Raw genomic sequence first — 26,439 nt, 5'->3', positions numbered from 1 at the left:
TCGGAAGAGAAATTTGTATATAAAAGAATCCTTGATGTCGGATGATGGCCTACAACCAGATATTGTAATTCTGTAAAACTGTAGTCGATTTTGATGGGAAAAAAGGAAACACAGCCTGTTGAAATCTAATAGCAGTTTGAAGGCCCTAGCCCAGGGGTGCCCAAACTCGGACCTGGAGGGCCGGTGGCCTGCAGAGTTTAGCTCCAACTTGCCTCAACACACCTGCCTTTAAGTTTCTAGTATGCCTATAAGAGCTTGATTAGCTGCTTCAGGTGTGTTTAATTGGGGTTGGAGCTAAACTCTTCAGGACACCGGCCCTCCAGGACCGAGTTTGGGCACCCCTGCCCTAGACAGACGTGTTTGACTGTTGTGCTTGCATCTCAGCATCTTTTGTAGCATCTCGCGAATGACACCGCGTTCTTAAAACACGCCACTCAAGTAAAAAAAAAAAAGTTTTTTTTTCCCTTTGTTTACACTTTTCATGGGAGATCAACAGCGAATGACTACTTATACTATTATAATTATATTTATTATTACAAACTATTTATTACTATTGATTATTACTATTGTAATACTGTTATAGCATTTATTAATATTTTGAGTTTGCTTTTACATATTTTTAGTTTTCCTTTTAATTTTAGTAATTTTCTCATGTCCTTGATTTCTTTTTTTTTAGCCTTTTTTTCCCCGCTTTTTTTTTGTGTTGGTATTAGTATTTATTTCAGATAGTTGCCAATGCAACATTTCTCATTTTCTTTTCTTTTCTTTTTTTTTTTTAAGTTTAAGATTTTATCTAATATTTTTATTGTTTTATTTCAGCCTTATTTCAAATAACAAAAGCAAATTTTATGTTTTGTTGTATGTTTAAGTTTTTTTTAATAGTTTTAGTTAACAATAATAACAGTTTTCACAGTGTAAAATGTATATTTTTAATAATTTAAAATGTCTGTGTTAAATGATAAATTCTAACTTAATGATAAAAAAACTTAAATGATTATTTGAATTGAATTATATAATAATAATTAAATGATTAATTATAATTAATTCATTTACTATGAATCAAGCAAATGATACAGATTTTTTTATTTAATTTTTTTGTTTGTTTGTTGGTTTGTTTTTTTGTCAGCATAAGGACGAGTGCACCCCAGAAGATCAGGGCCCGAGCATCAAAAACTTAGACTTCTGGCCCAAACTCATTACCCTTATAGTGTCCATCATTGAGGAGGACCGGAACTCCTATACCCCTGTCTTAAACCAGTGAGTGTGCACACAAACCTGAAATACTTACCCTATCCATCTCTTATTTTCCTGCCATCATGTGTCTGTTTGTTCCTGTTTCTCCACAGGTTTCCTCAGGAACTGAACGTTGGGAAATTGAGTGCAGAGGTCATGTGGAATCAGTTCTCTCAGGATATGAAGTACGCCATGGAAGGTCAGTAACAGTTTGGTCCATTGATTTAGTATATTGGAGACGACATGACCTTTTTGTTTAGCCACCAAATGTTGTTCATATTCAAATATTCTTGTTCGACAGAACATGAAAAACACCGGCTGTGTAAAAGTGCAGACTACATGAACCTGCACTTCAAGGTCAAATGGCTGTATAACGAATACGTGAAGGATCTGCCAACCTTCAAGGGAGTTGTGCCCGAATACCCTACGTGAGTGAGCTCTTCATCATCTCAACTAGCAAACACAAAGTAAAAGCACTTTTGATATTTGTTCACATGTCTTGCCTTTTCCAGGTGGTTCCAACAGTTTGTGCTGCAGTGGCTGGATGAGAACGAGGATGTGTCCATGGAGTTCATGCATGGACCCCTGGAGAGAGATAAAAAAGATGGAGTAAGATGTCTTTCAGTGCAATTCCATTCGAATAGCCAGCTATCTTTCACACATTCTCATCACTGAAGTGTTTCTTGGCCTTTATGATGCTCTTGTGCCCACAAACGGGTCATTTTGCCTTTCAAAACTGTTTAACAGTTTAAAATTTTTGCCATCTGCAAGTTTTTCAAGAGCAATTATATTAATTGTACAAAAATGTATTTCTTCGTGCTTGTTAAAGGAATAGTTCACCAAAAAAAAAAAAAATGAAATTTTGCAGACAATTTACTCACCCTCAGTCCATCCAATGTGGAAAATAATATATTTCGTAATTTGAACAGATTTGGAGAAATTTAGCATTACATCACTTGTTCACCAGTGGATCCTCTGCAGTGAATGGGTGCCGTCAGAATGGGAGTCCAAACATCTGATTAAAACATCACAATAAAACACACCACTCCAGTCCATCAGTTAACAACTTGTGAAGAGAAAAGCTACATGTTTGTAATAAATAAATCCATCATCAAGACGTTTTTAACTTCAAACGGTTACTTCTGGCTAAAATACATGTGCTTTATTCATAATATTGCCTTTTTCCAGTGAAAATGTTGTCTTGTCTGAATCAGGGGAGAAATATGCACAGATCAAGCACTGTTTACAAGTGAAAACAGTCCAAACAGTTCTGAAAAAATTATGTTGGTGGATTTTGATGTGGGAGGACAACAGGGGATTTACTTTTTCACTGGAGGAAGTGTTATTATGGATTATGGGTTCATATTTTGACCAGAAGAGACCATTTAAGTTAAAATGCCTTAATGATGGATTTGTTTCTTACAAACGTGCAGCATTTTGCTTCACAAGTCATTTATTGATGGACTGGAGTTGTTGTTTTTATCTTAATTTAATATCTTAATCTTAATTTGTGTTTTGAAGGAGTCTTATGGGTTTGGAACGACATGATGGTGAGTAAATGATGAAGAAAAGCACAAGCATCTCAAGGCACAATACAAGTATCAAATTGTTACAGAATTAAGAAAGTGAAAAAAAAACAACAACAAAAAAACAAAGCAAGCATAATATATGTCTACATACCTATGAACATATACTCACAATAATTTAAGCATACAAATATCTAAACAAGCAGGAGGAAGAAAAAAAAATTACTGTGATGCTTTAATCAGCTGTTTGGACTCTCATTCTGACGGCACCCATTCACTGCAGAGGATCCATTGGTGAACAAGTGATGTAATGCTACATTTCTCCAAATCTGCTCACATGGAGACACAAACTCATCCACATCTTGGATGGCCTGAGCATGAGTAAATTTTCAGCACATTTTCATTTTTAGGTGAACTATTAATTTAAGAAAAACGCACCACCCTCATAACTATATAATGACGGATAGTCATGCAAATTGTCCAATAATCATGCTATATAAATAAAGGTAACCTGACACACACACGCACACAAAAAAAACTGAAATGGAAATGGCATTTCAATGATGTGCTTCTATCTCCACTACAGTTCCAGCAGACGTCAGAGCACGCTCTCTTCTCCTGTTCAGTGGTGGATGTCTTCACTCAGCTCAACCAGAGCTTTGAGATCATCAAGAAACTGGAGTGTCCCGACCCCAAAGTCATGGTCCTCTACAGCCGCCGGTTCGCCAAGGTGGACAAGCATCCCTCCTAATCCGATTACAAATAGATTCATGTCAGAACAAATGTCAGCTGTCAGAGTATTATCTTGTTTCTAGAATTATCTGAGATTTCTGTGAGAATGGCCCCTTTTTAGCCAAAGGGTATCTCAGTGCGGAGCAAATGAAGAATATAATTGGAGCAAAAACATTTGTCTGAAAGAATGAGATTCTGTTGTAACCAAATGAAAATGCTTAATGCAGCCATTTCCATTAAGCTTCAGTCAGTCCCCAGAGCAAGTCTGGCCAGCTTCTCTGAGAGAAATGCAAAGCTCCCTCTAGATCCTTTATCAGATACATGGAGAGCTTGTTGTTCTGATCTCCAGCAGTTTTAAGATAGCAAACGCAAAGCGCTGAGTGCTAAGATGAGCTCCAGAGAGTTTCTGCTAGATTTCCTCAAATGTTAGCCTGCTTTTTCATTTGTTTGTTTGGTAATGCTACCGACTTTTGAAAAACGTTAAGCTGAGTTCTTATTTCTTTGTCTTCACAGACCATTGACAAAGTTCTGCTACAGTACAGTACCATTTTGAAGAATAGCTTCCTGTCCTATTGTGATAAGGAGAAGATTGTAAGTTGTTCTCCCGGTAGTTAACACTGATGTTTCTGTTAGTTGTCATCTTTTCTAATAAATCTCTCGTGTCTTTCTCTTTGTCCTCAGCCATGCGTCTTGATCAATAATGTCCAGCAGTTGCGTGTCCAGCTTGAGAAGATGTTTGAATCTATGGGTGCCAAACAGGTAGGAGAGCAGCAGGGGAAGGTGACCTTCTCTAAGCAAAGTCATTTGTCCTGTCCTCTCATTTGTCTGGGACATCAGAGCACATCAGGTGCCGGCCTGTATTCTCTCTCAGCATATTAAGAGAACTCTTTCCCTGTTGTGTCCAGATGGGCTTGATGCAGCGTTGTTGTGTTGTCATTTATACAGTCAACGTTTGGCTTGCAGGTTTATTTAGGAATGGTATAAATAACAGATTGTGCTAGTTTCACAGCTGTTATTTTTTACTTTGATAATTTCATTATACGTAGCTTGTATTGCGTTCATTACTGTTTTGGCTGATGTTAAAGCCACATTTGTGTCTTTTCTCCTCAGATTGCCACAGAGGAGGCCAGGGTATGACTAGAATTTAGATCTCTTTAGTTGGTAGGAAAATTAGAGTCGTTTTTGAGCCGTTGCAAATGACTATCAATCTGAAGGTTTGATTTTTCTCATAGATAATTGATAGCAGACTCTAGAAATATGTAAAGAATATAATTAACATTATTTTTTTTAAAGGGGTCATAGGATGCTACATGCACTTTTACAAGTTGTTTGAACTGAAATGTGTGTTGGCAGTGTGTGTACACAGCCACCCTATAATGATAAAAATCCACCCAGTGTTTTTTTTTTAATCTGGTTAAATGTTTTCCCCTTTCTCAAATCGAGCCGATCTCAGATGCCTGTCTGTGTGACGTCACACAGACAGGCATCTGAGATCGGCTCGATTTGAGAAAGGGGAAAACATTTAACCAGATTAAAAAAAAAACACTGGGTGGATTTTTATCATTATAGGGTGGCTGTGTACACACACTGCCAACACACATTTCAGTTCAAACAACTTGTAAAAGTGCATGTAGCATCCTATGACCCCTTTAAATAAAGTTGGATGTAATAGTGGACCCTGAGGAGGAGGAGGAGGAAGAGGTTTGTACACAAGAGATGTTGTGTCCCAAAATACCCATATCTATAAAGTGTGTGTTCCTAAAGGCTTTGAGAGAGACACGTTATTACACTTTCTTCTGTGATTAATCAGGTTATCGATGAAAATGTCAAAGATGACAAGTAGGTTAGATGTGTTAAATAGCTCAGCTCTGGCCACTCACCCAAACTCCAATCTAGTGAAACCATTTACATAGAATTAAATAAAGTAGTTTTGAAAGTAGGGTAGTTGCTTGTGTTGTACAGTATATTGAATTTTTGCTTGATTAGAACCCTGATGTCATGAATCCTGTTGGATTGGGTGATGTTGAACTTGTTTGGTTCTATTCAGTTGGGGAGCATGAGAGATTGTGGTGAGTGTGTGTGAGTTGTGGCATTAGTTGAGTCTCAGTCTGATTAGTGAATTCTTGAGTTTGTTTCTGTGCCTGAGACAATGACATCAGACTCTCCACATTGCTGATTTGTTTATTTCCCTTTTACTTGATATTTGTATTATTATTTTGTTAGATTTGTTGGACAGCAGGTCTCATAAATCCCAGTCATGCCTTGGTTTCAGGTTGCTTTGGTTGACTTAATGTTGTCTTTTAAAACTTGTTGGATGAATCCCTCTTTTTTCTTTATCATTTATATTCAAAAACGGAGTAATTCTGTATATGCACTGAAAAAAAAAATTTGTCTTAATACATTTTTTTCTTGTTTTTCAGTAAAAAAAAATGTAAACACCCTTAAAACAAGACTAAAAAACTGCAAGTAAACAAGTAAAACTGCATAAGATATTATGAAAAAAAAATTTCTACCCCATTGGAAAATAGAAAAATGTAAATATCTCACTCATCTTTGTCAGATTTGTGCTTAAAACAAGAAAAGTAGAAAAATACAAAAAAAATTAAATGTATTAATTCATTAATTTAATTATAAAATTAAAAATTATAATAATAATCTTTTGACGACAATTTTTTTCCAGTAAAATAATGAAACATCATAAAGCATGTACTTGGGAAGTAACATTAAGAAAAATAATCTTGTATTTAATTTTCTCATTTATTAAGTGTCTTAATATCTTATGCAATTATACTTATACTGTAATTATATTTCTACATTTATCAGGTTTAAATGATGTTTCAGGGTTTTTTTTACACTGGGAAACTAGTAAAGCATTTTTAATTAATTAATTTATGTTTATTGTTGTTTATCTCCCCATTTATTGAGCAATAGAAAACAGTGGTGACTTTTTCCTTTCTTTCTTTAGAGTGACTATAGGACTTATTAGGTGGTTCTAAAGGAGCTTGTCCCATTTGCATCCACGTTTCAGTATGTATGTATATCAATCTAAAAAAAAAAAAACGGATCAAATGTAACTCAGGTTTACTCTACAGCAGTGACATCTGCTGGCCACAGCTCTCTGGTTAGGAAGGCGGTACTGTATGTAACATCAGGCTCGTATTTGTATGGTGGCACACATTAGCTTCAGTCTGACTGTATGATCTGGCTTCTGTCCCCAGCTGGAAGAGAGTGAGGATGAGGAGGACGAGTTACAGGAGGTTTGTTATTGGGCTCATCCATGCTCGATTCATAGTTGTGTTTCATCCGTTACTGTCCTTTTAATCCAACAATCGCCCAAGCGCCCCATTTCAGCCCACAGGCACGCCGCTGTCCCAGTCGTGTCTGAACTGTGTGTGAACTCCCATCCGTGCCTCAGCCCCTTGAACACTGGCTCACTGTGACCTTCATCTTGTGTCTGTATTTTATAGGGGAATTTATTACATTCGGGAGAAAACTTCACTCATACCCTCCACAAATCTGCAACCCGCAACCTCAATGTACAGACTAAATTTCAAATCAGTAAAGGCCAAATAAATAATAGTCAGGGTTATACTGTATAGTAGCTTTTATGTAATGTACACCACCATTCAAAAGTTTGGGGTCACTAAGATTTTTTAATTATTATTTATTTTAATTTTTTGAAGAAATTAATACCTTTATTCAGCAAAGATGCATTCAATTAATCAAAAGTGTCAGTAAAGACATCAATATGTTACAAAGGAGATCAAATAAATGCTGTTCTTTTGAACTTTCTATGGATCCAAAATTCCTGAGAAAAATAGCGTTATGGTTGCCTAAAAAAAAATGAATCAGCACAGCATTGATAATAATAAGACCTGTTTCCTGAGCAACAACTCAGCATAATATAATGATTTCTGAAGGATCATGTGAAACTGAAGACTGGAGTAATGATTACCATCACAGGAATAAATTACATTTAAACATTTTATATATATATATATATATATTTAAATTGTAATATTCCACAATATTACTATTGTACTGTATTTTTGATAAAAAAAATAAATTAAATACAAATAATCACATAAAGAAATAGTTCACTCAAAAACTTTTTTGTGTACATTTTCTGAATTTATTGTTTAAACTGTATTCATTTCCTAAATCTTGCAAATTGCAATGCATAACCAATATTTAACCAATGCAATATATAACCAATGCAAAATAGTCAAACTTTCATCTAGTGAGAAAATATTGTTTTTTTTTATTTTATTTTGTTTCTGTTTATTCTGTACCCTGTTCATATAAAGTGTCTTTTGAAATATCAACTTTTCTTTTTAATATTCACTCTTTTAACCATCACCCTAGTGTTGCCCCCTGTATATCACAGTAACCGTTTTACTGTACCTCTATATGAGTGGTTGACACACAAAGACAGATTTTGATAGATTTTTTTCCTCAACCCCGCCCATAGATGGACATCTCAGAGGACAAGGTGTGCATTGAGTCCCTTGAGTCAGAAAGTGATTTTTTCCCCCCTGAATTTAAATATAAATTTACTTTTTTGTTGCATATAAAACATTCAAATATTGTATCAGCCTTCCTATTGGTCCAGAAATCAAGCAAAAGAATGAGAGATTGTTTATTAGCATGACCAAATGTTGAACATTTTGTGATTGGTTGATTGTGGTTGGTACTTCTGTACTTTGGGCCAATAGGACGGTCGTATGCAATTGACCCTGACTTTTATTACTCATGATTATGCGAACATGACGGCAGCAGTATTATTATATATATGTGTGAATTTTACAGGCTCTTTTGCCCCATTACCATAAACCATGGCATTTTTCACCCTCTCTGAACTGTTATACCATCACATTGGTGTTATGAAGATGGTGTTTGTGCACCGGGTGAAGTGATTTTTGTTGAAATAATGAGATGGTGGAGGGCCACTGATCTAATCAGAGCTGTTTGTGCGTGTTTGTCATTCTGCAGCTGGACACAGAGGCCAGTGACATCCTGAACGATCTCCAGGTCAAGCTGAACAACGTCTTGGACGAGCTGAGCAGCACCTTTGGAAACACGTCAGTGTTTAGAGATCATATGCATATGGGTTAATCGCAGAAAAATATACAGATTATAAAACCAAAACAAAACATTAAGAAATTATATTTTGCATAAAGGAAATTAAACCTTCTTATTTAGGAACATTTAGATTTTTACATTATTTTCTGATATTTCTTTCAAGCACATTTCCCTTATTTCTCTTTTCTCCAAAGTGTCCAGACTTTTACTTTATTTTTTTTTTAATTATTCATAGTTTTCAATTTTGTAGCACAATATTTTATATATAAATATATATATTTTAAAGCATAAATTCAGCATAATTATTCATTTCAAAATTTATGCTTTAAAAATGCAGTAAAAAATGTGGTGTGTAATTGTCAATATTTCTTGTGCTGTCTTTAATTTATACTAAATATATTAAATTAATATTAATTTAATATATTCAGAATAAATCAAAGGCAACACAAAAATACTGGCAATATTTACAGTTTACAATATTTCAATATTTGTGATGTTTACAGAAAATACTTCACACCATTTTTTTTTTTTGCATTATATTAATGATAATTGGGAACATCTGCATTAATGAAAATATTATTTGCGTTTGCATTGCTATTTGCATTATTCCCGGTGATGATTCTCATTACTGTAAAAAAAGTATTTTTATTGTGTAAAGAAAAAAAACATACTGATATAAATACTAAAGAAATGAATAAGTATAATATAATCAATTTAATATTATTATTATTATTATTAATTTTTACATTATAGATATGAGAATCAGAGAGGATGCTTAGTTGAAATGAAAACAAACACTATGTAGAAATCTCACTTAGACAAATAGGCTTTATTTTCTTCATACAAATGATAATTTCTTGACAGGTTTCATTAGACTTGCCCACTCATGATTTTAAACACTTCCAGTTTTGCAAATAACAGCACTCAGTTAAACATATGTACAGTGGGTCATCATTATATACTGTAGCTTTGGTGCTCTTGAAATGAATGTAGTTTTTAGTCTGGTCTGCATCATATCTCAAGATTTCTCTGTTGAGTAAAGATTAAAATCTCTTATATTAATCTAAAAGGAAAAAATGACATTCATTTCACACTTTTGCACAACCCCTTTTACGTCAGTCTAGCATGTTCCTTCTTCATGCTGAACTCTGATGTTCCTCTGTAGTTTCCAGAGCCGCATTGATGACTGCATGCGTCAGATGGCCAGTCTGCTGTACCAGATCAAGGGTCCAGTGAACGCCAACACCCGTAACCAGGTGGAGGCCGACTCTGATAACATGCTGCGGCCACTGATGGACTTCCTGGATGCAAAGTGAGCAAAACTCTCCTCACCTGTACAGAAACCATTATTACTGTACCTGAAGCCTGTCCTGATCTCTGTGTGTGTATGTGTGTGTGTGTGTGTGTGTGTGTTTGCGAGCAGTCTGATGCTGTTTGCCTCAGTGTGTGAGAAAACCGTGCTGAAGAGAGTGCTGAAGGAGCTGTGGAGGATTGTGATGAACAGTCTCGAGAAGACCATCATCCTTCCTCAGGGCAATGACACCTTTGTAAGACCTGTATGACTAGATCCTAAATACATTGTCATTTTTTTTCAGATAAAACGGCTTAATGCTTTTACATTGTATTATTTGGTTTCTAAAAAAATGTTATTTGGCCCCTAAAGGCTTCATTTTAAAAGCCAGTAAATTTTTTGCCTGGAACCTTTTGAATGTTTCCTGTAAGAAATACATCAAGTATTTGAACATGTGTTGTAATTAATCATCTAATGTTTATGTGAAAACATGTAAAATCTTTGTTTTGTAACGCTGTAATGCTTTTATCTCTTCCTGGCAGGGAATGATCTTTTCAGCGGCTAAAGAACTGGGTCAGCTCTCCAAACTCAAGGTAGCACTCCAGGCTTGTTTAATCCAGACTATGATCTCTTTAAACCAGCTCAGAGCTCAGCAAGAGAGTACAGACGAAGAGCCTCAATATAAATGCTTTCGACATGTTTCTGTAACCTCAACACATGCTTAATATTGTGTGCTTGAGTGTGTAAACAGAATATCCCATCAAACCTTTTCTGTAAATCTGATATTGCTGCACTGCACACCATTCCACTGTTAAAAGGAAAAAACTTTATTTTTCATAATTGTGACTTTTTTTCCTTTTAATTGTGACTTTCTTCTTGAAATTGTGATTTTAGATGCAATAACGTGAGTTTTCATCACATGCAGCCTCATTTATTAATTCTTATTTAAACAATCTCTTTAGGTTACCCAGTTTGTTTTTTTTTACTCTGAAGTGGAAACAAGTTTCCATGGGTTACTAGTGTCAGAAATCCAAAAACATTAACACATCATCGCTTATATTTACAAGTCAATGACATCTGTTCAGTGTCCAGACCCATTGATTTTGATTTGTGTTAGAGGTAATTTTGTTGATTTTATGGGTTTTTAATGTTATTTGGCTCTGCAGGATCACATGTCTGGTGAAGCTAAAAGCTTGACTCCCAAGCAGTGTGCAGTCATGGACGTGGCCCTCGAAACCATAAAGGTATAAATGATATTTTCTTTCAAAGCACCAATAGATTTCCATGTTGTTTGAAAAGCAGTGGTTTGTACAGAATTAATATTTGATTAATCGCTATCCTCTGCAGCAATACTTCCACGCTGGAGGAAATGGTTTGAAGAAGGCCTTCCTGGAGAAGAGTCCTGAACTGTCCTCGCTGAGACACGCGCTGTCCCTCTATACCCAGACCACCGACACGCTCATCAAGACGTTTGTAACTACTCAGCATGCTCAAGGTGAACACACACACATCTAGTGACACATCCACACTATTTTATACATATGACAGACTTGATAACATCAATATTAAGGAATAGTATGACAATTTAATCATTATTTATTACTTATGTTGTTCTAAACCTGTATGACTTTCTTTCTTTTGTGAAACAAATACTTTTTCTTCCATATAATTTCGCATTTCCTATTCTAATTTCTTTAGTTCATATTGTTTGATCTTCTAGAGATGAGTTTGTAAAACAATACACTAGGTGTCAGTATTGAGCTGTGGATTTATTTGTGTAGTTATTGTACTGAAATGTTATCTCTTCTTCAAGCTTTATCTGCCTCTTACTGCTTAATGTGTCTACTGTCCATGTTTCTCTGCTGTTGTTGTTATTGTTCGGTCTTGTTTTTAATGTGTTGATTTTGAACTTTATCTCTTCCAATGCTATTCTGCTTCTGTCTCTGCCTTAAGTGCATAATGGGAAGGGTATGAGGATAACACCTAGTGAGAAAATACAGCCGTCCAGGGGTAGGTCACCACAGACTCCATGAGACCCAAAAACCCTCTCACAAATAATCACAGTCCACTTCTCCAGATGCGTTCTGAATTGTGTTTTGGGTTTATTTGTGCTCTAGTGTGATGAATCTCACAATCTCCACGCCATATTTTTATCCAAACTTAAAATAAAGAAATGGTATTTTAAGAAAACCAAGCCTAAGACCCCATGAAATGGCTTAATTATTTTTTCCCCTGTATTGATGCATTTACAGGATTTTGGGACACAATATTTTTTAAATAGTCAGTAGTCTGAAATGACAGTGAGCCCTGGTTTGTTACTTGCTGTTGTTAATCAGAGGCAGGTTTGTTTTAGTGGTATTATTTTCATTCTAGAGAGCATTTGATTGGATGAAAATTTGGACACGCCCCTAAGTGCATAATGACTCCTCAATATGTCGGTTTTCTTCGAAAATACAAGTTGTAAATTAATATTTGCAGTGTTCTATAGATGACCTCAGTGCTAACATGGATTAAAAGCCACAAAAATCAAATGTTTTACTTCACGGGGTCACATTTTTTCACCCAGTTGGCTCCCACTGTAAATTAGGCCGTGTATATTGTCATTGTTATCACTTCCTTTTTCTGTAAATATGGACACAGGACTAGCTGGTACATCTTTCTGCTCCATTTTTTCTAATGCTTAATTTTTTCTTAAAAGTTACTCCATGCATGTGAGGCCTGTGTGTGTGTGTACTACGTGTAAATATGTGTACCATATTTTAGAGACCGATTTGTACTCAAAAGTGAGCTTAACCTGTCCTCCTTTAGGGGACATTAAAGGACGTAACTATTTGTAAAAACAAGATAAAAAGATTTTTTTTTTTTTTATTATTGTAAAAATGCAGCACATTTTCTGTGTGAGGGTTAAGGTTAGGTTATAGTATTTATAACTAGCTCAGTATAAAAACAACAGTAGTCTATGGAATGTCACCATTTAGATAAATATGTAAGTGTGTGTGTGCGCGTTTTTGTGACAAATGAGGACATAAATTTGTATAATGACACAGGTATGACATAGGTATTACAAGGAGAAGGTGACTTTTCAGGACATTACCCCATGTCCCCACTTTTCAAAACGCTTATAAATCACACAGAATGGAGTGTATTGAAAATCTGAAATAGCACAAAGTTTCCTGTAAGGGGTAGGTTTAGGGGTAGGGTTGGTGTAGGGCAATAGAATATACGGTCTGTACAGTATAAAAACCATTACACCTATGGGATGTCCCCACTTTTCACAAAAACAAACGTGTGTGTGCGTGCGTGCGTGCGTGCGTGCGTGCGTGCGTGCGTGCGTGCGTGCGTGCGTGCGTGCGTGCGTGCGTGCGTGCGTGCGTGCGTGCGTGCGTGCGTGCGTGCGTGCGTGCGTGCGTGCGTGCGTGCGTGCGTGCGTGCGTGCGTGCGTGCGCGCGTGCTCAGGGGTTGATAAACCAGTAGGGGAAGTATCGATCTGTGTGTGTGTAGGCTCAGGGGTTGATAAACCAGTAGGGGAAGTATCCATACAGATCGATCTCTTCACTCACCCAGGCACAGGAGAGCATAAAGTTACAGTTAAAGGTAAGCCTAATTGCATTTTTTATCATGTTTAAGCGAGCTTTATCTGTGTTGTCTGATGGCTGAATCACATTTCTTTGTTTCTAGTTGTGGCTGCTAATGATCTGAAGTGGCAGACATCTGGGATGTTCCGACCGTTTGTGGAGGTCACCATGATCGGCCCTCATCTCAGCGACAAGAAGCGCAAGTTCACTACCAAATCGAAGAACAACAGCTGGGCGCCCAAATTCAATGAGACCTTCCATTTGTGAGTGCAAAACCTAGTCATTCACGACTAATCAGATTAATGAATAACAGTAGATTAAACAATGATGTGTGAGGGATCAAGAAAGACTACAAAGCAGACGGCTCTCTCTGTTTCACAATTTTTGAAAGGGAGAACATGATCATTGTACACATAATATTGCTAAAGCATCAATACGAATAAAACATTTGAAGGCTAAAAAAGGATGGATGGATGGATGGGTAGGTGGATGGACGGTAGATATGTGGGTGAATAGATGTAAAGGTAGGCGGATGGCTTGATAGATGGTAGATAGGTGGGTGGATTGATATATAAATGGATGATGGATGGATAGGTACTGTATATGGATGGTAAACAGATGGATGGATAGATGATAGGTGGATGGATGGTAGATAGATGGATAGATAGGAAGATGGATGGATAGATGGTCAGATATATAGATAGGTAGGTAGATGGATGGGTGGATAGATGGTCAGATATATAAATAGGTAGGTAAATGGATGGGTGGATGGATGGATGGATTGATAGATGGGTAGATAGATGATATATGGTCTGTATGAGTCAGAATTTGAATATGCATTATTACTGCATCTCTGCATTCAAGAAGTTTAAAGAGCAATGAGAAAATTACTACTAACGAATAGTACTTAAACCACCTCTCTTTCTGTGTTTGTGTGTGTGTGTGTGTGTGTGTGTGCGCGCAGTATTCTTGGGAACGAGGATGGGCCGGAGTGTTATGAGCTTCAGGTGTGTGTGAAGGACTACTGCTTCGGCCGCACAGACCGTGTGGTCGGTATCGCCGTCATACAGTTGTGTGATGTTGCGCCGAGGGCCAGCTGCGCCTGCTGGTGTCCACTGGGCCCACGGATACACATTGATGACACGGGCCTCACCGTCATGCGCATCCTCTCCCAGCGCTCGGGTGACGAGGTGGCCAAAGAGTTTGTGAAACTGAAGTCTGAGACCCGATCGGCCGAGGAGGGGAGGTGAGGACGTTCCTTCACAGCAGAAGACAATCTGAGACTCTTAAGTGTTGGAGGGACATCAGCACTGTCACCTTTTTGTGTCCACATCAATGTTTTTGCTGCCCACTGACACCTACGAGAGATGGGCTTTCAGCAGCACAAGAGAGGCCATGTGACAAGTTTTATAAAGAGCACTGTTAGTTTAGCAGTGGATGAGGGGGAGTCATCCACATAAACAGATTGAACACAATATTTTTTCCATGTATTGATATAAAAAACACTCACACATTCAGCCACTAACAAACTAGCAAAGGACTAGTTAAGGTAGACACCATGTTTTATTTGACATGAATGAAACAAGACTGTGAAGGATAGACATGCACTTTGACCTGACATAGAATAACTTTGACCCTGAGATTTTTTTTTATGAATTGCCTCATATTAAATTGAATAATCATTGCAAAAAGTAAGACCAGACATGTCTATCCCTTACAAACATGTTTGCAAGAAAAAAAAAAATGGTGTCAATCCCTGACTTGGTTATTTGACCTCCGACCAGTAGATGGCACTGTGAGTGTGCTGGGTCATTATTTTGGAAGCGTCTGTTGTAGAATACACAGATTCCACATCAGTTCGTGCACTTTTTCTCTGTAAACACCCCTTTTGCCATGTGTTTATTGCCTTATTTTTTGATGCTGTGAATGTGTCAAATTGAAATGTAATGATTATGATTGTTATGAATGTTGTGACTCCTGAGACAGTGTTTGTGTCCTGGGGGCCAGGTCTCATTCACTCAGTGTTGTGGAGTGATTTGTTGCATGAATGAATCAGAAAAAAGTGACCATTCATTTCAAAAGCCAACGGTACTTCAGCAATCATCTGTGACCAGTAGGTGGCAGCAATAATCTCGTTCACATTTACACCTGCTTCATCACCCACACCAAAAGACAATGCAGCATCATCTGACAGTACTGAAGCTAAAATGTTTGAATGCTTTAATGGGGTGTCATGTTATATTTTTCAATACATTATGTAGTGAAAAGCTCTGAAAAATCAGCATCAGCTGGGGAGAGAAAATATGAACGTTAACAAATAACAGATCAAGCTCAAATATGATAACTGATCAATTAAAGAGTAGATGTTTTTTTTCATTTCAAAGCGGCCTTATATTATTTGCTCTGATATTTTCTGTTTAAATGATTTTAACTTTTTCTTTTTTCCTTTTAAGTAAAAATTATTCTTTTTTTCTGAGAAGTCTTGTTGTTACTCCATTTCTTCGTTTTAAATGGCTGATTTATTTTCTTTAATTGTTCTTTTTGAGGAATTTTATACTGTGTTGTGCTTTGTTTTTCCAGAAACAACTGCAAAAACAAAGAGGAAAAAGACAGTAACACTACCATTTTTCCCATCATTTGTTGCCTGTGCAAAAGCCTCACCTTGTTAATTCAAATTTCAATGTAAAAATATTGTATTTTTCACAAAACGCTGCCAATATGTAAAATGTATGTATGTAGTGTTGCCAGTTATCGTGACTGTTGAACCTGTTATTTATTTCTGTACATTTCTCACTTCTAACTCTGTCACTTTATAAACTGTTACCGTTAATTAGGCCAGCAGTGTTTGGACTGTATTTTAGGAGGGAATTGTCACTCTTTGTAATATACACATTCCTCGTGCCAACTTGTGAAAGTTCTCACTTTTTTTTTTTAACTCTTGTAACAATACTGGCATGTATGGACTTTACTCAGTTTTACTGAGTTTACTCACATTTTTGAAGTTATATTGGTATTGTACACAATCACTGACAAGGAAAAATGTATTATTAAAATGTTTGTGTGCACACTCCAACAAATGAATTTATACATAAAGTCTCTTAAACTAATGTTTTAAGCTGGTTTGATTGTTATTTTATGAAGGAAAAAAAATTGTGTGAAGAGTTTATTTGAATCATTATTGACTGAAACACTATATCACAAATATACTTTCGCTCTCAAATTTGATTTCAGTATGTGGAAGCACAATCAATAGTACAGCAAAATTCATTGGAAAAAAAAAAATATATATATTTTTTTCACACAGACCTACTGTATGACTTGAGAAGACATTACATATAGCGCACAACCAATATGAACTACTTTTATGAGCTTTTATAGTGCTTTTTGTCCTTATTTTAGCATCTGCCCCTATTTACCTGCATTACATGGAAAAGAAAGAGCAGCATGAACATCCTGCTTAACTATCTTCTTTTGTGATGCACAGACCATACAGGTTAAAAACGTAATTGGGGTAAATGACACTGTTTTTATTTCTGGGTGAACTATTCCTTTCAGTGTCACACTACACAGGATAACGTCGTGGCCTAGTGGTTTGCACACATGCTTTGACACACTGTGCTAAGGTTCTCATGTGGGAAATTTGAGTTTTAATCTGGCATGCAACATTTCCCGATTCTCTACCCTTTTGTTTGTTGTTTGTATCAATAAGAGATAATAAAACAGCCCTTTCCTGCAGCTGATGTGTGACATAGTACACCGTAAGCATGATCTGTGTAGTGTTTTGATAGCCTGTATAGAGATCTGTGTAATATCTCAATCGTTTGTCCTACATAGCAATTAGATTGCATAGGAGAAATTTCTACTGAGCTTTGAATGAGCAATACAATTATTTTCCTCTGGGTATATCTGTCCAGATTTGAGCCGTACTCTTAAAAATTAAGCCTTTAACATCCAGGGAACCTTTCCAATCCACAAAATTTCTTTAGAGTGGAAAAAGTTTCTTTAGATTTTTAAAATGTTCTTCACACTAAGTAAAAAAAAGACTTTACTAAAAGATTCTTTGGATAACCCACAATAGTTCTATGACATCGTTTTGAAGCCAAGTCTCTTTTGGAAACTTTATTTTTAAGAGTTTAAACTATTTAAATGAGGTTTAGATTGGAAGGATTTTACGTTATACCAAATTTCAACCAGTTTCCAGCGACTACGTCATTCCCTCATCCAACTGTTTTACCAGCTTCTCTCTTCCAGCCCAGCAGAGTCCAAAGATCATCTACTGTTTGCTTTCCGTCTGTCCCTAGACGTGCTATACTGTAAAATCCCTCTGTTTCCTTCAAGCTTACGCAGTCGTCCAATCACGAACCCCCTTCTTAGGCCACAACTGCAGCCGCTGGCTCCACCCAGCCCTGGAAACCTCTTCCTGACGTCAGGTTACACCCTTAACTTTCACCTGTACTCTTAAGTAAGGGGCCTCGCTTGCAGTTGCATTATGGGAACTGTAGTGACGTTCTGCATGTCCTTTTCCACGCATGTTTATGGGGTGGTGGTTTAGTCTGAAACTGCTGATTCTCTAGGGATTCTGGATGGCAGACGTGTGACTCCGGTATGACACCTTCAGCTGGTGCACTCTTCTTATTTAATACATGTTTAGTGAGCTTAAAAGGGGGAATGGTAGTCTTCTAAAGTTTTCCAGCTTTTTCACTCTCAAAGTGAGTTACTTATTAACATTAGCTAGAGGCACTTGCACCTGTGATAAAGTACTTGGTAAAAAAAAAAATACTGAAATTACTGAACATTATAAGTTAAGTATGTGACAAATAGCACATAACACCTGTATCAGTATAAACGTAGAGAGGAGTGTATTTGAGAATTTGTCAAAAGCGAAGTCATAAGGCGACGGTCAGAGTTTTAAGGAGCGTGTTTAAGGGTGTGTGATCTTTCTTGTTGACTCTTGAATATAGATGGTGAAGGGTCGAGTGTTTTCCTCATGTTGAGGGGAAACTGGTCACTAGACCAACATTAGTTATGGTCATTGAACTTTCCTTGTCAATGTGGCACACGAGTCACACCGATAGATTATTACAGTTAGAGATGTTAGAGCTATAAAACAAAGATGAACAGGAACATAATGTTAAAAACTGCTACGGTAAAAACCCGCTATTTGGTTAAACCTAAGTTACTTTGCCATGAAATTATATTTATGAAGACGATACATGTGATTTCATGGAAAGTTTTTGTAATAATGTGTTTTATGTTTACATGTAAGTAAATATTATTTATTGCCTGGTCATTATTGACCTGGTATTATTTATTGCCTGGCATGACCCATCAGATTTGTTTTTTTGTATCTACATAATTTTTGTTGTTAGCTATGTGTTTTATGCTATTTTATGTTATTTCATGTATATAGCATTATTTCATTATTTTTAACATAATTCAGATGTAACACTATGTTCATCATAGTACTTTTCATGATTGCTGGAAAAGCCTTTTTGAACTTACAGTAGTCATCACGTGGCATCATTGCATCATTATGGTGGTTATTATATTTCAAAATATTAGGGAAATGATTTTATCTTAATTCTGTTGGTTTATTAACATATCACAAATTATACAGTCACCGCAATACCTTTCATCACTTTCAGCAATGCATGAAACATCATCACTTTAAAATGTTCTGGCAACCACAGCTTCAAGATATACAACAAAATATAATAATAACAATAATAATAAATTGATTAGATAATGCATTCGAAAAATCTACAGTCTTCTGAGAACTTACATTTGAAAGGATGTTATGTTAAAATTATGTTGTTTGGAAATAATTGATTTCACTTTAAATGTTTCATTTTTGATACTTTATAGTGATTCTTTTAATGGCCGTTGGCGATGTGTTGACTTTTGAGCAATCCTGGTTGTTTAATGGATGGTTAATGATAATATTAGATTCGATAAAGAGTGAGATGAAGGAATGTGAGTGTGGTCTAATGTTCAGGGTTATGAACGGCTATATACAACACTAATTTCTAATTGGGAAATAACTCATTTTAGACACAAAATGGCCTTTTTAGATACAGCATCTTTTTATGTATTAATTTTTTGTTTTATTTTTTGACAAAAATACAATTATCTGGCCTCTAACAGCAATTGCAAGGATTATTTATTCTTATTTAAGATCAAGCTGAATGTCTCTGTGTTATATAAACAAACGCTAACGGCTCTGAAAATGGCTGTCAGGTGAATAATCTGTGAGATCAGGAAGCACAGCTTCATGTGTATGGAGAAGGCCTGTATGTGTAAATACACGCGCCTCTCATCAATACCCTGCGCTGATAAGACCAGAGCTGTAAAATACACTCAAACTTTCGGCCAGTTTATCATTAACCACAGCTAGACACTAACAGAAAGATATCATCATGCATTATGATCAGACTCTATCCAACCTGCAGTTTGTCTGATTTCAATGCTTTGTAGGAAGAGCTGTAACATAAACTGGCTACAACATCCCTAATTCTTCTGTAAGACTAATGAACCTATAGAAAACTCTATAGAATAGACCGTTATAGGTCAAACGTGTAAATATGGCCACATGGTATTTTCAGGGGATTTTTATTTTCACTTAAACGAGTTTTTTTTTAATCATATAAAACACACTATATGCCAACCATTAATGACAAATACTTCAATTTAATAAAAATGATTTGTAATATCTAGCATCCCTGTGACCCTACATAAGACAATTCAAAAAAATGAAAGATAATTACACAATAGATTGGATACAGTTTGACAAGTTCTTATGATTATACAGCTCTTTAATGCAGAAGATTTTAAAATTATTTATGTGTAAAGTTTTGTAGTTTTCTTCATATTTAATGTTTTTTTTTTTTTTGGTTTCTCTTTCCCAGTGTGATGATGTGATCAGAGAAACATGGGCTCCCCGCTGTCTGCGTGTAGAATTAACGTAAAGAAAAAGAAAGTAGAAGGTAACATACTGTAACTACGTACACTGAACACACAGTTTGAAGCCTGAATTATAAAAATAACGTTCCAGTTTGTTTTCTTGTTTTTTAAAATTTCTAGTCTGTTTTTTTCCCCTAGTTGTTTATTCATGTGGTGTTTTTATATTTTATTTCCTCAGAGGAGAGGCATTTGCGAGCTAATGACAGGGAATTCAATCTGTCGTTTAAGTATGCTGTGAGTAGGAAAATACTAATATATGTTTTAGTCAAAACTTTTTTTGGAGCATATTGTGAGTTTTTTCATTTTTTGTTTTTCATGTGTGCCCTTACAGAACAATGCCATCAAGACCTCCAAGTACAACGCCTTCACCTTCCTCCCTCTCAATCTGTTTGAGCAGTTTCAAAGACTGGCCAATGCCTACTTTGTCTTTCTTCTCATTTTACAGGTATCTTAACCTGTTAAATTCACCTACATTAGATTACCACATTATTACAGCAATTTAAAAGGTTGCTCTGAGATTACAAAAGCATATATGAGATTTATAGAGTAAGAAAAGTTCTAACAGGCTTCACCGTGTTTGTGTTGCACAGCTGATTCCTCAGATCTCGTCTCTGTCCTGGTTCACGACTGTAGTTCCGCTGCTGCTGGTGTTGTCTATGACCTTAGCCAAAGATCTCTCTGACGACATCGTGAGTCCGCTTCCTGTCTATGTCCAATGCAGACAATAACGTGCTTGACTGTCCATTCTTATGGTCTCTCTGTTGCCTTGTGTTCCCATGTTCATCCTACAACACAGACCAGACACAAAAATGACAAACAAGTGAACAACAGAAAAGTAGAAGTGCTCATTAATGGAGAGTAAGTGTCCGACTCTACTATGCTACTTTAATCTTTTTTTTTGTTTGTTTTAACCAAATGCATTTTCCAAAATGAATTTTTGCTAAATAAAAAGTCATGGTCTCAAACAGGTTGAAGAGTGAAAAATGGATGAATGTTCAAGTGGGTGACATTGTCAAGCTGGAAAACAATGAGTTTGTCACAGTAAGTCTATTGTATTGATATTATTACACACGGCAGAAACAAATGCACGTGTACAGAGATCTGCTGTAATTACGAGAGAGAATTCATTCACTTAACTGTAGGGTCACAAAAATACAAGTTTTTTTTAAAGTTGAATTACTAAAATTACTAAACTATAATTGAAATAAAAAGATATAAAATCTACATAGAATTAAAAAAAAATGAATAAAAATTACTAAAGCAGAAACTAAAATTAAAACATATTTATAAATATTATAATATATAAATAATTCTAAAATAACATTGCCGGAACTCTGCTGTAAAAACTTAAAAATAAAATAAAAACTTTTTGCACAAATAATAAAAGTATTACTACTACTACTACTACTACTAATAATAATTATACTACGGTGCCGTTGAATGCTTGAATCTGATTGGCTGACGAACGTTCTGAGGTGTGCAATTATTTTCAGGGAAACGCACGGCGAACGTAGTTCCAGGCAGCTCTCTTGACTGCATTACAGTTCCATATCACTTCACATAGTTAACTGTAATAACGGAAATGATTATATACAGTATACAGCACACAGGAGTTACTGCAATCGCACGTGCTCGCACACGCACACTACGGTCACGCAGTTTGCACAAAAAGGTGTTGTCAGCGATGCCCTGACGATTTTATCAGTTAGCCTATATAGTGTAGCAACTTAAAGGCTACACATGACATTTCTCACTAGCGAGGTAATAACAGCGCTGTTTAGAGACACTGCTGCAGAACACTGTTGAGGGACGCACAGAGGTAGCCTAAATCACACAAGCTCGCTCTCTCTCTCTCTCTCTTTCTAATAACTTCATTAATAACTGCATTAGAATGCTATCAGCGGCTCAAGCCTCCATTACCAGGTGTAAAATGACGTCTTGGAACTAGCAAAAGAGGCGTTGGATGAGATGCGGAAGAAATAATCCTACTCACAATAGCGATTTAAGTACAAAAACCGGACGAATCCCTTTAAATATATCATCTGATCGATGTCTTGAGGTGTGGTAACCGTAGTATAAGCGGAATAATTGACTCCGGCCCGTTGAATTATTAGAAAAATAAGGCACACCCGAGGTGTAACGCATCACCACCTCATTATTTTTCTAATAATTCAACGGCCCGGAGTCAATTATTCCTTACTGAATGAATGAATGAATGAATGAATCAATGACAACAACAACAACTGGATTCTTACTGTTATTTTACAGGAAGTCATTAGAATTTAGAAACGAACTTATCTCTATTTTTTCTTCCTGTGCTCTAGGCTGATCTGTTGTTACTGTCTAGCAGTGAACCTCTCAATCTCATCTATATTGAGACGGCTGAGCTGGACGGGTTAGTAACCGAGCATGTAAACATGAACCTGTTCATCTGTTATTATTGTGTACCAGAGCCATCGTCTGTCTCTCTTTTCCTGTCTGCCACAGGGAGACCAACCTGAAGGTGAAACAGGCTCTGACAATCACAGGAGACCTGGGCAATGACATCCAGAAACTAGCAGCATTCAAAGGTGAGGGACAGATGCACATAATGGACCTGCAAAGAATCTGCACTATAGCAGGTTGCCAGGGCATTCCTAAGTGGTTTCTAAGGTGTTCTGAGTGGTTGCTAGGGCATTACTAAGAGTGAATTGTACAAAAGCATCCCTGTTGTGTAGAACCCTTATTAAATACACTATATCAATATTGTATATCTCAGGTGAGGTGCGCTGTGAGCCTCCAAACAACCGGTTGGATAAGTTCACAGGAACTCTGACGGTGGGAGGAGAGACGTTTTCTCTGGATAATGAGAGGATTCTGCTCAGAGGATGTACCCTCAGAAACTCAGACTGGTGCTTCGGCCTGGTGGTGTTTGGAGGTGCAAAATCATAAACTAAAAATGGGTGTATGAAGTCTATATTTAAGTTTTATATACTTAAAAGCTCTGTCCAAATCCGGTTAGGTCCTGACACAAAGCTTATGCAGAACTCGGGCAAATCCATCTTCAAGAGAACCAGCATTGACCATCTCATGAATTTCCTGGTGATGTTTGTAAGTAGATGTGTGTAATAAATGTTCACAAAAATGTTTGAGCGACAAAATGTTTAATTTCACATCCTACACATTTGTTTGTTAGATTTTTGGTTTTCTGGCCTTCATGTGCACCATCTTGTCCATTGGGAATGGCATTTGGGAATACCAGGAAGGGAATTCCTTCATTAGCTTCCTGCCCAGGGCTGATGGAGCGAATGCATCTCTCTCAGCATTTCTCACCTTCTGGTCCTACGTCATCATCCTCAACACTGTAGTTCCCATCTCTCTCTATGTCAGGTCAGAACTTATATTAACTTAAATGAAAGTTATATGGTTATAATTTACATTTATTTTCAATACCTGGAGTTAGTTCACCCTACAATGAAAATTCTGCCATTATTTACTCACCATCATATCATTCCAAACCTGTATGACTTTCTTTCTTCTGTTGAGCATAAAAGAAGATATTTTGAAGAATGTTGGTAACAGTTTAGGTTCCCATTGATTTCTACTAGAGGGACAAAAATGAAATGGAAAACGATGGGAACCAAAACTGTTTGGTTACCAACATTCTCCAAATTATACACATGTGAAGGAGTAAATGATGACAGAATTTTCATTTTTGGGTGAACTATCTCTTTAAAAAAACATCTCAGCAGATGTTGTTTACTCCATTGTAATGACATACAGTGTGGCGAAAACGTCTAAGACGTCTTCATAAAAATCTGTTTTCTTTCTTTTTATCTTTAAAATATTTTTATTCATCTTTTTTTTTTTTTTCAATTTACACAATGTAAAACAAAATAAGTTATGGCGCATAATGAAGAAGAGATATTTAAAGACAACCAAATTCTATTAAAATGCTTTTTCTGGTTAAATCTTTCAAATTATTATGCTGATATTATAATTTGTAATAAAATAAAACGGTATAAAATTAGAAAAAAATGCTAGTGAACTTTTTTGCCCTTTCAATAGTGTTGAGATCCTTCGTCTGGGAAACAGCTATTTTATTGACTGGGACCGTAAAATGTACCACGTCAAGAGTGACACACCAGCCCAGGCCAGGACGACCACTCTCAATGAAGAGCTGGGTCAGATCAAATATATCTTTTCTGATAAGACGGGAACTTTAACCCAGAACATCATGACCTTCAACAGATGCTCCATCAATGGAAAATCATATGGTAAGAGCTCAAAGAGTTGTCACATATTCAACAATTTCAACTAAAGGGTAGAATTGAACTGTCTTTATGTTCCTCAGGTGAGGTTGTGGATTTTGCTGGGCAGAGGGTTGAAGTTACTGAGGTTAGTGGTCGAAACATTGACAATATATAACTTAAAAGCTATAGGGAAGTCCAGGGTTGGTGTCCCAAAGAATATGTCACAGTCTCTAAAAGTAGTCAAAAACTGTATTACACAAATGCATATTTTCTCTAGAAGTGGTTTTGTATGTTGAACTTTAACAGTAGTAATGTTTGCTTTTTTTTAGTATTTAGTATATCTCACAAATATTCACTGAAGTGAAAAAAGTCTAGTCTCCCCTAGGAATTAAAAACATCTCTTTTCCTTCCTCATTCTTATGTTCTTCCTCATTTATAGAAGACAGAGAAGGTCGATTTCTCCTGGAACTCTCTTGCCGACCCAAAGTTCTGTTTCCATGACCACAAGCTGGTGGAAGCGGTAAAGTCTGGCTCTCCAGAGGTCCAGGCCTTCTTCCGTCTGCTGGCGCTCGGCCACACTGTCATGCCTGAGGAAAAAACAGAAGGTGAGTGCCATTATTATTTTACAATGGATTCTCAACATCTTTATATCCAGATTACATTGATTCAACCAAATCAGTCTGCAGTACAGATACCGGAATGAAGTTTTCAAAATATATTACACCACTGATCAAAAGTTTATTTATTTATTCATTCAATCAAAAATACAGCAATTATGTAAAATGTTATTGCAATTTAAAATAAATGTTTTTTTCTATTTTAACATGGTTTAAAATGTAATATATTAGGTGATGCAAAGCTGAATTTTCAGCATCATTACTCCAGTCTTCAGTGTCACATGACCCTTCACAAATCATTTTAATATGCTGATTTGCTGCCTAAGAAACATTTCTACTTAATATGTTGAAAACAGTTAATGCCTAATATATACATATACATACATACACACACATATATATACAGGGTTTTAATTGGGACGGGGCCGTCCGGGGCTAAGCCCCGGCACATAGACTCCAGGGCTCGACATTAACGCCAGACAAGTAACGTGATTAAAACATCAGTAACTAAAAATAACTATGTAAACACCAAAACGCAAGTATTATTCTGATTTTATTACATTTAGAGTAAGTGGTGAGTAGTGGATATAGCTACTGTATATAATGCATCTATTGACGGAATAAGGTTGCGCTGCTGAGGCGAGGCTCACGCAGCCTCTCAGGAGAAATCAAAATGCGCAACACTAAGAAACTCAGCATCCTAAGGCAAAAATTTAAAATGGAAAGTTTTTATATTTAAAATACAGTTAGTTAGGAAACATCACACAACGTTTTCACCATTACGACTGTTTAATAGTTCTATAAACAGTTCAATAAGCAAACACAATAATATTATGTCACATACATTTTAGGTGGAAACACAGCGCATCTCACAGCAAACAGCCGATTCATTGCTGATTGATTCCGTGTTTTGAACGAATCGGTTGAGTCAAAGTTTCATTAGCCCATGCATAAACATCTGCCGTTTGAACAAATCGTTTGAATGAACGACTCAATCACTCACTCATTAAACGCTCACTACTGGCACCTACTGGCGTTTTAATTTCGTTGAAAGTATCATTTCCACCATCATTTCTTGTTTGTAAATTCAAAAATATTTAAAATAATCTCATAATATTGTTTAATGCAGTTGTATTTTTCAGTGTAAATGATTAAATTTGATAACGTATAGATAATCACATTATTATAATT

General features: G+C 36.3%; 1 protein-coding gene and 1 pseudogene across 1 annotated transcript in view; both read left to right on the top strand.

Moving 5' to 3' along the window:
* LOC107688005 (protein unc-13 homolog B-like) overlaps positions 1 to 15,822 on the top strand; it is a 100,877-nt gene extending 85,055 nt beyond the window's left edge. Inside the window, exons 26-41 of the mRNA XM_016485548.1 lie at positions 1,127 to 1,257; positions 1,347 to 1,432; positions 1,535 to 1,661; positions 1,746 to 1,842; positions 3,346 to 3,489; positions 4,005 to 4,082; positions 4,173 to 4,250; positions 8,484 to 8,572; positions 9,739 to 9,885; positions 9,997 to 10,120; positions 10,407 to 10,457; positions 11,031 to 11,108; positions 11,212 to 11,359; positions 13,366 to 13,458; positions 13,543 to 13,702; positions 14,404 to 15,822. Of these exons, the coding sequence (XP_016341034.1) occupies positions 1,127 to 1,257; positions 1,347 to 1,432; positions 1,535 to 1,661; positions 1,746 to 1,842; positions 3,346 to 3,489; positions 4,005 to 4,082; positions 4,173 to 4,250; positions 8,484 to 8,572; positions 9,739 to 9,885; positions 9,997 to 10,120; positions 10,407 to 10,457; positions 11,031 to 11,108; positions 11,212 to 11,359; positions 13,366 to 13,458; positions 13,543 to 13,702; positions 14,404 to 14,689 (1,917 nt within the window). The 3' untranslated portion in view covers positions 14,690 to 15,822. The remainder of the gene's footprint in view (positions 1 to 1,126; positions 1,258 to 1,346; positions 1,433 to 1,534; positions 1,662 to 1,745; positions 1,843 to 3,345; positions 3,490 to 4,004; positions 4,083 to 4,172; positions 4,251 to 8,483; positions 8,573 to 9,738; positions 9,886 to 9,996; positions 10,121 to 10,406; positions 10,458 to 11,030; positions 11,109 to 11,211; positions 11,360 to 13,365; positions 13,459 to 13,542; positions 13,703 to 14,403) is intronic.
* Positions 15,823 to 17,914: 2,092 nt separating this feature from the next.
* Positions 17,915 to 26,439, top strand: part of LOC107688064 (phospholipid-transporting ATPase ID-like) — an 18,808-nt pseudogene continuing 10,283 nt past the window's right edge.

This window comes from Sinocyclocheilus anshuiensis, unplaced genomic scaffold (assembly GCF_001515605.1).
Source record: "Sinocyclocheilus anshuiensis isolate Anshui unplaced genomic scaffold, SAMN03320099.WGS_v1.1 scaffold205, whole genome shotgun sequence".
In the NCBI taxonomy this organism is placed as follows: Eukaryota; Metazoa; Chordata; class Actinopteri; order Cypriniformes; family Cyprinidae; genus Sinocyclocheilus; species Sinocyclocheilus anshuiensis.
This window is presented reverse-complemented; position numbering and strand designations above follow the sequence as displayed.